The following is a 19,230-nucleotide window of genomic DNA, read 5'->3' as shown; positions in this document are numbered from 1 at the left end:
CTGTAAATTTAGGAACTAAAAGACTTGAAGAAGTCATTCAAGGACAATCATATGTTTGTATTGAACATGAAATGGATAATGAGGTCCAGGAAACTCCAGCGGCTGAGGACAAATTTATGGCATTCATTACATGCAATAAAACTTAGGTTGTATCCAGATTATGAAACATATATGGCTGCTGAAACATTCAACAACGAAGATCTTACAGTTGAAGAAGCCTTGGCCAGCCTGAATGCAGATAATTGGAAGAAAGCTATAGAAAAGGAATTATTGCCTTCTTCCAAGAATGATACTTATGAACAGGTTGATGCACCACAAGGTAAGAAACCGTTATGTGTAAGATGTATATTTAATATGAAAAACTTTGAAAATGCAATAAAAATTTTAAAGCTGAGGGCATAGACTGTAAAGGAATATTCTCACTTTAATGAAATATGCTTCTTTACGATATCTCCTGTCCCTTGCTGTAAAAGAAAATTTATTACTCCACCACATGGATGTAAAGACTGCATATCTCAGTGGAAAGTGAGGAAAGAATTTTTGTGATTCCACCACAGGATGACAAGAAAACTCATCAAGAAAAGGATAAAATTTGGTATCAGAAAATGAGCATGTACGATCTTAAACAGAGTGGATACTATTGAAATCAGTGCTTACATAAAGCATTAACAAGAATGAACATGAGTCGGTCAGCTGTTAATCCTGGTATATATCACAGAAGAACTGAAGCAGTAACTATAATTTTGGCCATATGCATTGATTTTTATTTGACAAAAGTGAAAGTTCAGTGAATAGTTTCAAGAAACAACTTCAACTTGAATTTGATAACCATGATTTAGGTGAAGTGAAACAGTATCTTGGTATGAAGACCATAAGAAGTGATGATGGAGAAGATTCATCGATTGACCAATCAATGTAAACAAAGACAATACTAGAAAACAATTCTAAGCCAGTTTCCACACCCATGGAAAAGAGCATGCAGTTGTTAGTAGCAGAAGAATATGAAATGTGTATCTGGAAGCTGTGGGAAGTCTTTTATATTTTGCTCAAACTTCCAGGAGAGATATTGCCTTTGCTACTAATATTGTGAGCAAATTTCGCAAAGACCTCAGACTTAAACACTTGGTTGCAGTTACAGGAACATTTAGTGATTTAAAATGAACTGTTGATTACAAATTAAGGCAGTGTAAGACAAGAAACTGGAATCTGGAACATTGTTGTTATGCAGACTGGGGATGTGAAGTGTACAACAGGCATTCTATAACAGGTAGCTGTTTCAGGTTGGTTGGAGGATTAATATCCTGGTCTTGCAAGAAACAAAGAATGGTGGCTCTGAGTACAGTTGAAGTATTGTCTTTCATCGTATTAAAAGTGTTACAGTTAATGAGTGTAACAGGTGAAATTCAGCCACATGTGATTTTGAGCCAGCCAAAATGTTTTGCAACAACATGGGAGCTACCAAATTAGCTCAAAACCAAATAACAAGTGTGCAATCCAAGCACACTGATATTGGGCACCATTTTATTAGGTACCACCTAAAACAGAGTGATATTTCTATAAACTACTTGAGTACAGAGGAAACGCTTTATGCTGGCCGCTGTGGCCAAGCGGTTCTAGGTGCTTCAGTATGGAACCACGCTGCTGCTACGGTCGAAGGTTTGAATCCTGCCTCGGGCATGGATGTGCGTGATGACCTTGGGTTAGTTAGGTTTAAGTAGTTCTATGTCTAGGGGACTGATGACCTCAGATGTTAAGTCCCATAGTGCTTAGATCCATTTTGAAATGCTTTACGATTTATTCACTATGTCTCTTAGGAAAGACAAATTCCGAAATTGGTAAAATTGTATGATTTAACAACATAAAGTTTCATATGTAGTGTTTTTAGGTGGTGTAGTGTTCAAGATTATTGGAAGCACATAAAAATATTTGTTCAATGGGGGGTGTTGGGATTTGGTGAATAAAATATTTGTTGTGCGAGTCGGCAGAGTGTTAATGTGTATATTTGTCAAAATGATAATTGCAGTTATTGTCTTGACAACATGCAGCTGCTCAGCACGTTGCCAGCTCCAGCAAATGGTGCAATCAATCTGCAGATGGCCTACTGTATGTGCCGAAACTGGTCATTTTAAATATATGACATTTTGCAATCGAGCTGTTTCTTCATAAGTAACCATGACAAATATATGTGCATGGGTATTCAAATGGCACTGTCCTATGCCAGTTTGAATATCCACTTACATGAAAAGGACACAGTCAAAGTTTGGGTATGGGTCAATAACAACGGACAGTGAGGGGCTTGCTGCTTAAATAAACATGGTGGGGTTTCAATGGTACCTCCACAGCCTACGCTATCTGCCTCTCTCCCTGGAACATATCCTGTGGGCTTATAGACCCGCAGGTTAAGTCTCAACTAGGTTCTCCCCTCTATCCATCTTAATGCTGTCTCTTGTGCCTAGCAGTTTTCACCTTCATATACACTTGTCCATTCCAAATTTCTTTTTTACTCCATGCTATCTCATCAAAATATTTCTTTTGTCTTTCTCTTGATCTGCAATATTTTTCCTGTATTTCTGCCAAGAGCTCTCTAATCTGCCCTGGCATGAACCTATATATTCCATACAAAACACACACACACACACACACACACACACACACACACACACACACCTCTCTCCTCCCAGCAAAAACCAATACTCACACCAGTCAGACTGCAGCTCCAGGAGGCAACAGTGCGTCTTACAAGTTAGTATCAAACATATCAAGAAAGCACAATATGGCAAAATGAAAAAGTATGTTCAACAGATGTGCTATTGCTGGTACTGTGAATAAGCTCTGCAAAAATAATAGTTTTTGAGCAAAATAACCTACTATATCACATTACTTTGCATATGAAATGCTGTTACATGATAAAATTTACAGCAAAAGCCACCTTTTCAAATTCATGTTTTACATGAGGAACTTTAAGTTCAGCTATGACATCAGTGGTGGATGTATTACAGGTTTTAGGAATAAATATGTTCCTAGAGTCGTCATTTAAAGCCAGTTCTTGAAACTTTGTTAGTAGACTTTTTCTGGATAATTTACATGTATCTTCAAGAGTTTGCCAGTTCAGTTTCTTCACCATCAGTATATCACTCTCCCGTGGGTCAAACAAATCTCTGGTAATCTGTGCTGCCCTTCTATATATACATTCAATATCCCCTGTTAGTCCTATTCGGTAAGCAGTCCACACACTTGTGCAATATTTCAGAGTAGATCGTGTGAGTGATTTGTAAGCAAACTCTTTTATAAACTGACTGCTTCTTCACCACTATTCTACCAATAAACTGAAGTCTATCACCTGCTCTACCCCCAACTGAACCTATGTGATCATTCCATTTCATATCCCCACAAAGTGTTCAACACAGGTATCTGTACGAGTTGGCCAATGCCAACTGTGACTCACTGTCATTACAGTCATAGGATACTACTTTTTTTGTGAAGTACACAATTTTACATTTCTGAATATTTAAAACAACTTGCCAATCCATGCACAATTTTGATGTCTTATCAAGATCTGACAATACTCATGCAGCTTCTATCAGACAGTACTTCATTACAGATAACTGCACCATCTGCAAAAAGCCTCATTTCACAATTAATATTGTCTACAAGGGTCGCAAAACACTTCCCTGGGACATACCCCAAGTTACTTCTACATCTGATGATGACTCTCCATGCCAGAAAACAAGCTGTGTCCTTCCTATCAAAAATTCCTTAATTCAGTCACAAATTTCACTTGATACGCCATATGATCAAACCCCTTTTTTTTCCCCCCCAATACGCATTTTTGGAAATCAAGAAATACTGCATACCTGAATACCTTGATCCACAGCTTTCAGTATGTCATGTGAGAAAAGTGTGAGTTGGGTTTTAGGCATCCATGCTGGCTGACATGGAGGAGGTCATTCTGTTTAAGATACCTCATTATTTTTGCGCACAGAATATGTTCTAAGATTCTACAATACATCGATATTAAGGATGCTCGGAGGTAGTTTTGTGGATCACTTCTACTACCCTTCTTGTAGATGGGTGAGACCTGTGCTTTCTTCCAACTACTGGGGACAACTTTTTGTTCGAGATCTATGATACATTATAGCTAAAAGGGAGACAAGCTCAGCCACAAATTCAGTACAGAATCTGGTAGGTATTCCACTGAGTCCTGAAGCTTTGTTCCATCTTAACGATTCCAGCTGTTTCTCATCACCACTGACACTAATCCTGATTCACTCAGCTTTTCAGTGGTACAAGGATTAAACTGCTGCAATTCTCCTGGATTGTAATGGAACATTTGAAAACAGAATTAAGCATTTCAACTTTTCCTTTGCTACCCTCAATTTTGGTCCCTGTCTCATTTGTTAAGGACTGGACACCAACTTTGGTACCACTAACAGCCGTTACATACAACAAGAAATTCTTTGGGTTTTGTGAAAGATCATTTGACAATACTCAGCTACACACACACTGCTCTCTTGACAGCCAAATGCATTTCATTCAGTATCTTCCTATCTATAGTCCTATGCTTGGTTTTACACATTATGCAGTAGTCTCTGTTTCTTCAGAAGTTTCTTTACAGTGACTCTATACAATGGAGGGTTCCTACCATAATGAACTGGTCTGGTACATATCCATCCGGTGCATGGTCAATTATTCCTTTAAACTTGATCCATAGTTCCTCTACATGCTCCTACCCTGTGTTAAAAGTTTCAAGTTCCCCTTTGAGTTATGACATTACTGATTTTTTTTGTCTAGTTTATTGAACATATATATCTTTCTGTTTGTTTTCCATTGTCCTTTGTACTATGGTAATCATCGTTGTGACAATGGCAACATGATCACTGATGCTAATTTCAGTGTGGATATCCTGAAAGAGGTGAGATCTATTTGTTGCTATTAGATCCACTACATTTCCATCATGAATGGGGTTCCAAACTATCTGTTATAAGTAGCTTTTGCAAAAGGCATTTAGTGCTGTTTCGCGTGATATATTATCATGCCCACCACAATTAAAAATGTAATTTTCCCAATTGACTGCTGAATGATTGAAGTCTCCACAATAATAGCAGTATGATCAGAGAACTTACATACGAGCAAACTGAGGTTTTTTCCAAATTTTTTGATAACATCAAGAGATGAGTCCCATGGGTGAAGAAGGATCCACAATTAATACTTTAGCTTACCCCTGATACTGAGTCTTGCCCAAACAATCTGACATGCAGGTTCAGTTTCTATCTCGGTGGATTTGAGTTTCTTGTCTACTGTGACAAATACACCACCTCCATTTCCCAGTAACCTATCCTGTACATTTAAATTTTCCATAAAAATCTCACTGATAAAAATTTCATGTTTCAATCAGCTTTCTGTATCTACTATTATGTGAGCTTCACTGTTTTTCAGGAACACTTCAAAATCTAGAACTTTGTTGTGAATGCTTCAGCAGTAAACCACTAGGATTTTAATACTCTCATATGTGGGAGGTATTCTTTTCAATCTTACACTGATACTTATGGGTTTCCTACAGCTATTGTTATCTGGATTGGATGGAGAATTGCCTAATCTAAAAACTGTTGTGTGCACCCCATACACAATCAGCAACCTGGGTAGCAGCCTCTGATGTGTAGTGCACACCTGACCAATTTATGGGGACCCTACAGTTCTCAACCCTGTGGTACAAGTCCAGGAAGTCACAGCCTAACTTGTCAAAGAAGTTTCAAAGTCTTTGGTTCAGTCCTTCTGCTCAACTGAGAACCAAGAAGCCACAATCAGTTCTGCAGTCAATGCTACAAATTGTGAGTTACGATGAAAATCTGTGTGCAAGGCTGGTCTTCTCAACCTCCATTGCCAGTCACTAGAATGATCCAAGTATAAACTCTGAGCCCAGATGACAGGCATCATTTGTTCCAACATGTGCCACAATCTGCTGTTGTTTGCAGCCTGCTCTTTCAATGGCTGCTGGAATAGTTTCTTCAACATGTTGAATGAGGCCCCTACGCATACATACTGAATGCTCCTGGTGTCTTTCCTGTCACTTGCTGCTATTTCTTTAATGCATACCATCATTTGCCATACATTTGAACTGCTGATGATTAACAGACCCTACCCTTTTGTGTTTGTCTCCTCTTGACACTGGACAAAACAGATTTCCCCAAAACAGGTGAAGTGAGTCTCTCTGGCTGTTTCAGTTTTAGTTACTGGTTAGAGGGATCAGTATAACAACCTGAGTCCTCACTGGTCCCCATCTCCACTGTACAAGATGCCTCTTGCAGTCAAGTGGACAAGTAATGACAGATACCACAGGTACATGACTCTTGGGATCTCTTCCAACACACCGATTTGCAGCAGGTGCCAATCATTTGTCAGTAGTCGGGGCAACTTCTAGCTGCTTATAAACATCAACCAACTCATCCCTTGTTTGATAATAGCATTCACAGTGTGGCTGCATTTTGGCTGGTGCAATGTATTACAAGTCAGTGAACAAATAATTTTAAACTAAGCCTGATGATTATCTTTTATATTTGTTGAGCTAAAAAAATAATAATTCCCTATAATAATTGAAGCAAATACATGAAGCAATATTTCTTTTAAGGCAACAGAAAACCCTATGGTAAAATTTACTTGTTTTCTAAAGCTTTCTGAGGTTCATTGTAGTTATTAGCAAACTCAAAAATGGAGTTAATTTATGACAAATGCAGATACTATATACTCCTCTTCAAGGGAAAACTAGATGTAACACAATATGGTAGTTAGATTATCTGCTACAGCAACTACGTCACAAATACCAATTTACAACAAACTAGATTATGCACAGAACAATGATAACTTAGGAAAATTCTCAAAAAAGCACATTTATTTGCATTGATATATAATGAAATTCAAGGTGATCTACAGGAAACCGATGCACAACAACAGGTTCCTGCATGAGGATTCGCACTACCATCCAGCAAAAAAGAACATTGTTCAACAAAACAGTCCAAGCTTACCAGATGCTAACTACATACAGCATGGACTGAGCAAGCTCAAGATAACTTTCCATGTGAATGTATATAGCAGCAGAGACATACAACATACAATGAGCTTCAAGTGTTGCCAGCTCAGTTCTTTCAGCATCTTTGTGACACTGTCCCATGGGTCGAATGAATCTGTTACCATTTGTATTGCACTTCATCATATCTGTTCAAAAACCCCTGTTAGTCCTATCCTGAATGGGTTCCACACACTTGAGCAATATACTGGGATGAGGCACACAAGTGATTTATAAGTAGTCGCTTTTGCAAAACTGATTGCATTTCCCTAGTATTCTAACAATGCATCACAGTCTTCCACCTGCTTTACCTACAGCTGAGTATATGTTGTCGTTCCATTTCATACCTTTCAAATTCTTTCACTCAGATATTTGTATGAGTTGACCAATTCCAGCTGTGACTCACTGACATTACAGCCATAGGATCCCTTTTTTTTTTTTTTTTTTTTTTTTTGTGAAGTGTGTAATTTTACGTTTCTGGACATTTAAAGCAAGTTGAGAATTTTTGCACATTTTGAAATCTTATGAAAATCTGACAAAATATTTGCACTGTTTATTTCCGCACTGCTTCATTATAGATAACTACATCATCTTCACAAAGTCTGAGGTAACTTAATATTGTCTGCAAGGTCTGTTGTACATTAAATACAACATGAACAGCAAGTGTCCCAACACACTTCCCAGTAGTTCACACGTAGTTACTTCCATATCTGCTGGTGACTCTTCATCTAAGATAACATGCTGCACCCTCCCTATCAAAAATTCTTAATTGAGTCACAAATTTCATTTGATACCCCATATGAGTGCACCTTTGATATTAAGCATTGGTATGGTACTGAGTCAACTAATTTTTGGAAATCGAGGAATACTGCGGCTATTTGATTGCCTTAATAAATGGCCTTCATGGTGTCATTTGAGAAAAGCATGAGTTGAGTTTCCCATGATCAATGTTCTCAGAATCCATTCTGTCGACATATAGGTCATTCTGTTTTGGATACCTCATTACTTTTCTCAGTACCATTAGAATATGAGTACATTACAGACCTACTCATTTATTCCAAGACAAAATTCTGTTCTTCCCAGTTCACATTTATTGCTGTCTAGTGTTTATCTGGAGGTGAGGCTCATTATTTCAATATGTTTCCATGTAAATGCAGCACCTTTATGTGTATTATCATACATGTAATGAAATGTAAAAATATGAAGAATCTAACCTGTATTTTAAGTGTCTGGAGAACGGATTTGAAGCCTGGCCTCCCAAAGTAACGATCATCTGGTGGAAAATATGTACCACCATAAACAGGTGTCAGTTCTGGTGTCAGCCAGACACTCATGGGCCATCCACCTCCACCAGTAGTAGCCTGTAATAATATCAACAGCTTTAAAATCATGAACAACTCAAATGTTTCAAATAAAATAATTTTGGGTATTATGCCACATCATTACAAAACACTGAGGCAACTGAACTGCCTATATTTCAACCGACTTTGTAGTGGCCCTCTTTGGGTTGGTTGACTGCTGGATATTGGAGAATGTCTTCCCCTATATACTGTGTATTTTGGCTATCAGAAGGCAACTGACATCACTTACCTGGGATGTCATTGCACAATTTGAAGAGAGGTGCTATTGAGGGAGATACCTGTACAGTAGGCTATTGCCTGAAACCATCAATATCCTACAGGAGCAAATACTGCTAGACATCTGCAACTGTGCTTGTCACCAACACATTTCAGTTATCAGTGCAAATTTTATGAGCCAACAGATGGAATTGCAGTTGGCTCACACCTTTCACCTGTGACAGCTGATGAATCAAGGAAGTTAACAAACAGACTGCACTAAATTCCAACCCACTGCTGGTCATGGTACATGGATGACACATTTGTCATATGGCTGCATGGAGAAGCAGAACTACGCAGATTCCATAAGTATCTCAACAGGTTACATAAAAATATAAAGGTCACACTAGAAATGAAAAATAATGGAGAATTTCTTTTCTGGATGTGGAGGTGTACAGAAAATCTAGCAGCAAGCTACGACAAAGTTTACTGGAAACCTATGCAAACCAACAGATATCTGCATGAGGATTTGCACCACCATCCAGCACAAAATAATACTATCTATAATGGCAGCCCAAGCTTACCAGATGCTAACCATATACAACATGAACAGAGCAAGCTCAAGACAACATTCCATGTGAACAGGCATAGCAAAACAGATTTACAGCACGCTATGAAGTGCGGTGAACTCAAAACAGACAAAGCTACAGAAGAAACTCTTCCTGTTCTTCACTTACCTTATATGAGAGCAATCAGTGACCATTTACACAAGGTTCCATTTACACAAGGTTCTGCATTACAGAGAAATCAAACCCAAATTCTAGAGTGGCAGCAAGATCTTAGATCTGCTGAGGCTCAAGAAGGATCCCATAAATGCTGTCCACACCCCAGGAGTCTACGAACTTTGATATGGATGTGGTGAATCTCTGTTTACGAAACTGGGAGACCCATTAGCAGTTGCATGTTGGATCATAAATGTTATGTGTGACTGGGGCAGAACAACAAGACAGCTGTAGCATAACACCACCAGGAATATGGCCACTCTATCAGTTTTCAAGAACGTCATGTGCTCGGTCAGCAGTTGTGGATGCAGCAGCAGAAAATAGAGTGGCTATTTAAATAAATAAATGCCCTAATAGCATGAACTTCAAGGGCAGCTACAAATTACCTACAGCCTGGCTGCCACAAATTCCAGTCCAGTGGATCATGTGTTCGCCAGCACAACTTGACCTGGCTTGACAGCATAAAAAGCCACCATGAGAGAACTGCCATACATCCTTAACATTTCACTGCAGGAAAACATTACCCCCAGGTACAAGCTGCTGATTTGCTACTGTCTACCAATTGCCTGTGAGCATTGCACACTGTTCACGTATTAGACTAGTATGGGCAACAGCCTGCTATTTTGCTGTTGCCTACCAATCATGTACCACAGTGCTACAGGCAACAGCCTACTGTACAGCCATCCCTCTCCATATCATCTCCCTTCAAATTATCCAATGGCATCACAGATACGTGATGTCAGCAGCCATATTATAACCAAAACACACAGTATGTAGGGGAAGATATTCACCAGTATCCAGTAGTCAACCACCCTGAAGAGGATCACTCCAAATTCAGCCAAACCATCAGTAATTGAGTTGACTTAGTGTTTAGTTAGTTAGTTAGTTTCCTGTTCCATGGATCATTTACACAATAATTCATAATGATGTGAAACAAGGCATTTTACATACACATCACAACTCGATTTTTAAATATTTCTACAGGTTGAAAACTTCATTTTCTCTTCTTTTTTAAGTACCTACTGGTGTGAATTAGTATTTTCTACCCACCACATTTACATATTACAGTAATAAAGATTCGTCTACAGAATGGAAGGAGTTGTCAAAAAGAAACTTTTTTAGTTTGTTTTCAAATTTTACTTTGCTGTCTCTCATATATTTTATATCCCTACGTAAGTTACCAAAATTTTTTTGTTGCAGTGTTGTGCGCCCCTTTTTGTGCTATAGACAACCATAATGTGGAGTAATGGATTTCATTTTTCCTAGCATTGTAATTATGTAAACCATTGTTCCTTTTGAACTTCAGTGGATTATTTACAACAAACATCATGAGGGAATAAATATACTGCGAAGCAACAGTTAAAACGCCAAACTCTTTAAACAGATATCTAAAGATGATCGTGGATGTACACTACATATTACCCCTACTGCAAATTCTTGAGCAATGAAGATTTTCTTTCTGAAAGATGAGTTGCTCCACAACATTATTACGTATGACATTACTGAATGATAATATGTCACTTTATTGGCCTGTCTCTCCCCAAGATTTTTATAATGACACAACCTAATATCCAAAATTATTTTATTCAGAATGACACTAGCCACAGAAACCTAAGAACTTAAATATTCTCATAGTCTGTCATTTGCCACTTTGTTGCAATTAATACAATCTATTTACCATATACTTACAATAATTCACTTAATTTTGCTTTTATAAAAGGTTTTTGTTTTCTTTCAGTTTTGAGCCCATCAACAAGTTGACATTAAGGTCCTGATACAAATACTTTTTCTACAGTTTGTTTCGAAATGATGTAGCATTGTATAGGAAACAACTACTCTCATCAGCAGCACATGGAAAAAATATGTAATAACGGACTGCTGAAGTTTAATAGCTACAGACTCATTGAAATAAAGAAATAAGCAACACCTACACTCATGTCCATAAGTTAAAGGATATTGGAACTGTCATGGAAACATTCCACAAAGTTACCTGTAACAAGACTGAAACATGTAACAAGAACATTGCCTGTTAGCAGATGTGTTAGGTATAGTGGTTCCGACTGAGTGTTGAACTTGTTTGACTCACAGTATGCAAATTGTACAAAAGCAGGAAGGCACACAGTGCACACACTAGGATGACACTGTGACCTGATCATTACCACAATAGAGGCCAGCCACCATCGATATGAGATTTTGCAGGAGTTGAATACCACCCATAGCATCATTGCCAGGTTGTGGAGAAGATTTCAACAGGGAGGTAACATTCAATGACACTACAGTTTTAAGATATTGTTCATATACTATCAGCTACATGACATCACCTCAAAGGGATACAGAGCCCATCAGTAGACACTGATCCAGTAATGGGGGATGTAACAGCAGGCATGACAGAAAGCCTGATGCACATGTGGGAAAGCTGGTGTAGCTCCAAGTTGAATAATAAGATGCACCACTAGCTTTCACAACAACAAGAATACTTATTTATACCAAAGAGAAAAAGTTACAAAAATATATTATAATATATAATTCTACTGAGCTGTGACATACCCCCCACTCTCAACAACCTCCAACAGTATCACCAACTTGATTGACCTGGTAATCTCTCTTCACCCTGGAGCAGTGAGAATAACAGTCCAACAAATCCTGTGCTGATCAATTCATAAGTACTTTACACTCAGCTTTTTTCATGTGTTGGGGAAAGACAATTACTTGGAACATGATGACGTCACTGATTCTAATCTTCTGGCTTCTACTGACATTATGAACTTTGTGAAAACTCTTGAGTGACAGTAAGTAGTCTTTGCTCCAACAATTCTAAGCATCTTGTGTTAGTTGGTTGGTTGGTTGGTTGGGGAAGGAGACCAGACAGCGTGGTCATCGGTCTCATCGAATTAGGGAAGGATGGGGAAGGAAGTCGGCCGTGCCCTTTCAGAGGAACCATCCCGGCATTTGCCTGGAGTGATTTAGGAAAATCACGGAAAACCTAAATCAGGATGGCCGGACGCGGGATTGAACCGTCGTCCTCCCGAATGCGAGTCCAGTGTCTAACCACTGCGCCACCTCGCTCGGTCTTGTGTTAGTTTCTGCTGAAGTTTGAATCCTTTTACTAAGTCTGTTGGCTTCGAAGGCTCAACCCTATTTGGTAAAGTAGTACGTCTCTGCCATGCCAGGAAGTGAACTGGCATGATTACTTCCTTATGACTCTGGGAGATAGGTCTCAAGTTGATTGCAGTTTCAATGCTTACATGATTAGTTTGAAGTCCCTCATCATCCAGACTGCTCTGGCTGAGTATTTTATGAAAGCCTTGTTTTACTAGGCTAATCATTCTTTCCCACCTGCCTTCCCACAAAGCTGCATGTAGGACAATCAACATCCACACTCTGGGGTCTACCTGTATCCATGCTTGGGCTATGGAGGAGTCAGTCCAAAGCATCAAATTGTCAGTGTCACAGTTGGTATCATTGCAGTAATATACCAAAGATCTTGTTCCCAAAAATGTATCTAGCAATTCGAAATGTGAGATTGTTACTCTCTTGATGGGCACTAAACTGTTTTTACTGCATATTAGGTGGGTAAGTGTTTCCGTGTTCATCACAGGTGATGTACAAGGCAGCACAATTCACTCGCTCAGAAGCCTCCCCAAAAATGTGAACACACAATCTTCCGTTCACAGAAGTTGAGATACGTCTGTGTATAGACATATATGGAGAGAGAGAAGTGATGATAGCCACATATGCCTTTCGAGGCAAGTTGTTGAGGCAGGATTTAATCCCAACACGATCCCAGTTGACACAATTGTCTTTGAATAAAATCTTTCTGGTCATAGGTATTGGAGACACAAAACCCAAAGGACCATAGAAGCTTGCAATAATTCATAAAAAACTTCTTTTGGTTGCTATCATGTCTAATTTTTTGCCAGAGATAGCCTTTTGAGGTAAAGAAAGCAAATTGTTTGTTGTGTCCCATAATATATACAGTACTGTAGCATTCATTTTTATATCTTGTCCTAGGGCCTTCTATGTTTCGTAAGAAGTGAATTTGCAGCTCATTTTTACAATGGCAAATGTGTCTATTGCATCAATGATATCAGTTCATAGTAGAGAGACACTAGTTCACCTTGTCCTTCAATCTGAGCTGCAACATCCTCCCTGTACATATTCTTAAGTATTAGGATGCAGCCATGGGGCATTGTGCTTTGTAAGTGGTAGCCAGTTCCCTGAGAGGGACTGACAACAGAAAGAGGCTGCACCTAAAACCTAAAGGAAGACGTTTGAACCAGTAAACAGTCATGTCCCGTGTCTAAATTGATTGTGAAGTTTCACTGATGGGAGACCTTATACCAAAGGAATCTTGTGAAGTCTCAATCATCTGAATGAAGCACAAGCTGAAGGAAAGCTTGAGTAATGCTGGCTATAATGGCAAAACATCATAGCAGAATTATGGAAGCACAGCCACTACTTCTGATAGAAGGTTAGGACCAATTACTAAAATGTCATTAAGCAATAGTACGGTTTCTTCATGAGCAAATCCATCAAAAACAGCTCACCATTTTATAATCCCCTGTCTTCCTTTAAAAAAAACTATGAGAAGTGGCAGTATGTGCTTCAGAAGGAGCTCTAACTCAATATGGTCTTGTCTGGTGCAATCTAACATCTGAGAGTCATAAATGTGTCTAAGCTTGTTGATTTTTTGTAGAAGTTTTTGCAGTGCAGCATCTTGGAGAAGATCCATTGAACTCTTCCAAAAGTGCAGAGTCTCTCATGCTCATTGATGGTTCCTGTTCAAACCTAACACACATCATTTCTAAATCCCAGAAACTGCTGATGTTATCACCCATTGGCCCTTGGGTCATGAGGTTAGCAAGGTTAATGGTGGTGTGGATTGTTGAAACACCTGGTCAACTCCCACTGAGTATCCAGTATCCACTGAGTATTCAAGGACAGTAAGACTACGGATGGAGGCATTCATAAGGGTAACGTGTAGTGAACAATTTGCTGGTACTGGTCAGTTCCTACAAGTAGATCAAAGGAAGTGTCCATACATTTGTCACTGGTATCAGCTAGTGAGAGGTTACATGCATGTTGCATAATTGTAGCATCTAATGGTATAGGCTGGTGGTTGCTGAAGGAATGTGAAGTCTCAAAGGTGTTGATACTAATGTGCTTGCTGTTCCATGTAGTTCATAAATTAAGAAAGACACGTCTGTGTAATTCAGATGTGATAATCTTGGACTCAAATGTGTTGACTGTGGCAGGGCCCTAATATCAATCACTTGTAAATTCAGACTGGCAACCAAAGATCTGTTAACAAAGGTGAACTGAATGCCAGCGTCCAGAATACAATGAACAGTTTTCTCTCGCTAGTGGGTCCTCTACATAAAACGCATGCTGTCTGCAGATGCATGAAGTAGGGTTGCCCTGTGTTTACATTTTCCACTGAACTAAAAATCATTTATGCTCTGGACAATGTTGATGTTTTGAGGTCACAAATAGATTTGTGGTGGTTACCTTTACAGAATGAGCAAAAACCTTTGCCTTTCTTCACACAATTTTTAAAAGTAAGGCCTAGCTTGAGACACAGATACACAACTTCAGAATAATGAGACGATCTTTTTCCTCTAGTGTGTTTTGGCAGTCCAGAATCCAATGACCACATTGTGTGCAGAACATGTAGTACAGTTCTGGCATCCATTTATTATTGCAATTAGAGTGCATCTGTTTAGACTGAGCTGATGTAGAGGGTAATACATTTGAGTCCAGTTGTACCTCTCTGCGGATCTTCTGAGGGATGAGCACTCCACCTATTTCTGCTGCTAGGAACCCTATTAACTTTCGTCTCCTCTGGAGAAGTTATTTCTTTTTACATGGATTATCTAATGACACAGATTTCTTCTGGGAAGGTGCGCAATATCTTTGGAACTTACAGACTTTGCAATAGCAATTGATGTCTCCCCTGAATGATTTCAATGCCTGTATTCGGTTACATTATATGTATGTTAAATTGACACATTATCACAGGCAGTAGCCCGTGGCTAGTGAAGACAGAGACCCGTGATGGCAGCCTGTTGTCTCATCTCTATTCAACCGTTGTGGACTTCCCCTCTTAGCTAGTGGTTGACGATGACTGCATGATGCTTGCTGAATTAGGCAGTATATATGCAAGCCTGACAGGATAGTGTTTCTGTAATGTCAAATCTCCCAGCTCTAAGTAATAATAGGCCAGACGTGATAGGTGTAACTGTTGGTCAATCATTACATAATTTACCCGGCTTTTCCACCATGTCAGCACCACCAAGAGCCCTGCTGGTGCTGTAATGTATAGAAACCCTTCCTTTCAGAGATCCTGGGTGGCATTTTCCACAATGTCAGCTTGCTAAATATGTGTTCTTGCACTAGGATGCCTAGTTCCTCAGATGGCTTGTGATACCCTCCTTATGACAACTGACCATTGTGCTGTGTTGGTCACAGGAGCTGTTTGCTCTGCCAGGTGGAACCATGGCACAATAAGCCGTATGTAATCAGTTTGTGTAAAATCAAGCACACAAAAAGAGTTCCATGCAAGTCACAGTTCAGCCACCCTGACTGGGGTAGACAATCTATGACTCCCCATGAAACTGCTTGCTAAAAAATTTTCAGATGTGCTAATTTATGTCTTTTATCACCTTGCTCTCAATCAGACATTACAGTCTGATTAAAGTAAAAAGAAGTACCTAGTAACAATTTTGGAAATCAAAATCACATAACGTCGAATGTGGGGTCATGAAACATCATTTACCAGCGTAAAACAGAATGCATAATTATCAGAATTTTAACTCGTGAACACTGATATATGCAAAAGTTGACAGGAATTAGCACAAACAACCATGGTGTACCTATATGATTTTTTTTTGTCATTTCTCCTTTATATATATGTGGTTCTCAAACCAGCTGGTTATGGTTTATGGGTGCACAACAGCGAGTTATCAATGTCTGCATTTGTGTCAAACCATAAGACCCTCTGTAACAGGCAGGATATATCAGTTCTATTGTCAGAGCCAGTCAATGTCTTACCACTTCTAACAGAAATGTGCATCGAAAAGCAAGTGGTTTTCAAACATATACTTTTAATGCAATAATTTCAATGACAACAACAAACATTACCCTGCCCAAAAATGGAAAAGAGTAACGTATATGGATAACATCAATCATGAAAACTGAACAGAGCTGCATGGTGGTGTTGAAATGAAATAATGTGTCTGTATGTCACACACATTACTCCTGTTAGTGTCACTGGAGGGCTGCATGGGACGGAAAACTAAAGCAACTGGCTGGGGACTATCTACAGGCCGAGAACAGTAGAGGGAATAGAGGAAGGGATGATAGTGGTGGATTTGAAATTGAAGGCAATATGATGTGACTTTCACAATTTGGTTTCATGTGTGGCTATCTTTTAATTTTTTTATCTGAAGAAAGTAGAGTTGAGCTAAAATTGACTTCTGAAGATTAAATGTTGTTAGCATATTCACCAATGTGAAATAATGACAAAATTACAAAAAAATTTGTGATTCAAGGTGCCAAAGAAAAATACAGTCTTGATTAAATTGTTGTTGTTGTTGTGGTCTTCAGTCCTGAGACTAGTTTGGTGCAGCTCTCCATGCTACCCTATCCTGTGCAAGCTACTTCATCTCCCAGTACTTACTGCAACCTACATCCTTCTGAATCTCCTTAGTGTATTCATCTCTTGGTCTCCCTCTACGATTTTTAGCCTCCACGCTGCCCTCCAATGCTAAATTTGTGATCCCTTGATGGCTCAGAACATGTCCTACTAACCAGTCCCTTCTTTTTGTCAAGTTGTGCCACATACTCCTCTTCTCCCCAATTCGATTCAATACTTCGTCATTAGTTATGTGATCTACCCATCTAATCTTCAGCATTCTTCTGTAGCACCACATTTCAAAAGCTTCTATTCTCTTCTTGTCCAAACTATTTATCGTCCATGTTTCACTTCCATACATGGCTACACTCCATACAAATACTTTCAGAAACGACTTCCTGACACTTAAATCAATACTTGATGTTAACAAATTTCTCTTTTTCAGAAACACTTTCCTTGCCATTGCCAGTCTACATTTTATATCCTCTCTACTTAGACCATCATCAGTTATTTTGCTCCCCTAATAGCAAAACTCCTTTACTAATTTAAGTGCCTCATTTCCCAATCTAATTCCCTCAGCATCACCCGACTTAATTCGACTACATTCCATTATCCTCATTTTGCTTTTGTTGATGTTCATCTTATATCCTCCTTTCAAGACACTTTCCATTCCGTTCAACTGCTCTTCCAAGACCTTTGCTGTCTCTGATAGAATTACAATGTCATCGGCGAACCTCAAAGTTTTTATTTCTTCTCCATCGATTTTAATACCTACTCCGAATTGTTCTTTTGTTTCCTTTACTGATTGCTCAATATAGAGATTGAATAACATCAGGGAGAGGCTACAACCCTGTCTCACTCCCTTTCCAACCACTGCTTTCCCTTTCATGCCCCTCGACTCTTGTAACTGCCATCTGGGTTCTGTACAAATTGTAAATAGCCTTTCGCTCCCTGTATTTTACCCTGCAACCTTCAGAATTTGAAAGATAGTATTCCAGTCAACATTGTCAAAAGCTTTCTCTAAGTCTACAAATGCTAGAAACATAGGTTTGCCTTTCCTTAATCTTTCTTCTAAGATAAGTCGTAAGGTCAGTATTGTCTCACGTGTTCCAATATTTCTACGGAATCCAAACTGATCTTCCCCGAGGTCGGCTTCTACCGTTTTTCCATTCGTCTGTAAAGAATTCGCGTTAGTATTTTGCAGCTGTGACTTATTAAACCGATAGTTCGGTAATTTTCACATCTGTCAACACCTGCTTTCTTTGGGATTGGAATTATTATATTCTTCTTGAAGTCTGAGGGTATTTTGCCTGTCTCATACATCTTGCTCACCAGATGGTAGAGTTTTGTCAGGACTGGCTCTCCCAAGGCCATCAGTAGTTCTAATGGAATGTTGTCTACTCCCGGGGCCTTGTTTCAACTCAGGTCTTTCAGTGCTCTGTCAAACTCTTCACGCAGTATCGTATCTCCCATTTCATCTTCATCTATATCCACTTCCGTTTCCATAACATTGTCCTCAAGTACATCGCCCTTGTATAGACCCTCTATATACTCCTTCCACCTTTCTGCTTTCCCTTCTTTGCTTAGAACTGTGTTTCCATCTGAGCTTTTGATATTCATACAAGTGGTTCTCTTTTCTCCAAAGGTCTCTTTAATTTTCCTGTAGGAAGTATATATCTTACCCCTAGTGAGATAAGCCTCTACATCCTTACATTTGTCCTCTAGCCATTCCTGCTTAGCCATTTTGCACTTCCTGTCAATCTCATTTTTGAGACGTCTGTATTCCTTTTTGCCTGCTTCATTTACTGCATTTTTATATTTTCTCCTTTCATCAATTAAGTTCAATATTTCTTCTGTTACCCAAGGAGTTCTACTAGCCCTCATCTTTTTACCTACTTGATCCTCTGCTGCCTTCACTACTTCATCCCTCAGAGCTACCCATTCTTCTTCTACTGTACTTCTTTCCCCCATTCCTGTCAATTGTTCCCTTATGCTCTACCTGAAACTCTGTACAGCCTCTGGTTCTTTCAGTTTATCCAGGTCCCATCTCCTTTAATTCCCACCTTTTTGCAGTTTCTTCAGTTTTAATCTACAGTTCATAACCAATAGATTGTGGTCAGAGTCCACATCTGCCCCTGGAAATGTCTTACAATTTAAAACCTGTTTCCTAAATCTCTGTCTTACCATTATATAATCTAT

The 19,230-nt window shown here is 39.1% G+C and overlaps 1 protein-coding gene across 1 annotated transcript in view; it reads right to left on the bottom strand.

Annotated features, from left to right (window-relative positions):
- LOC124594901 (spermatogenesis-associated protein 20) overlaps nt 1-19,230 on the bottom strand; it is a 295,620-nt gene that overhangs the window by 258,932 nt on the left and 17,458 nt on the right. Inside the window, exon 4 of the mRNA XM_047133376.1 lies at nt 8,275-8,421. Within this exon, the coding sequence (XP_046989332.1) occupies nt 8,275-8,421 (147 nt within the window). The remainder of the gene's footprint in view (nt 1-8,274; nt 8,422-19,230) is intronic.

The sequence above is a fragment of the Schistocerca americana genome, chromosome 2 (assembly GCF_021461395.2).
Source record: "Schistocerca americana isolate TAMUIC-IGC-003095 chromosome 2, iqSchAmer2.1, whole genome shotgun sequence".
NCBI classification, from domain to species: Eukaryota; Metazoa; Arthropoda; class Insecta; order Orthoptera; family Acrididae; genus Schistocerca; species Schistocerca americana.
Note: the sequence above shows the minus strand (reverse complement) of the source record. Positions and strands in the feature narration are given on the sequence as shown.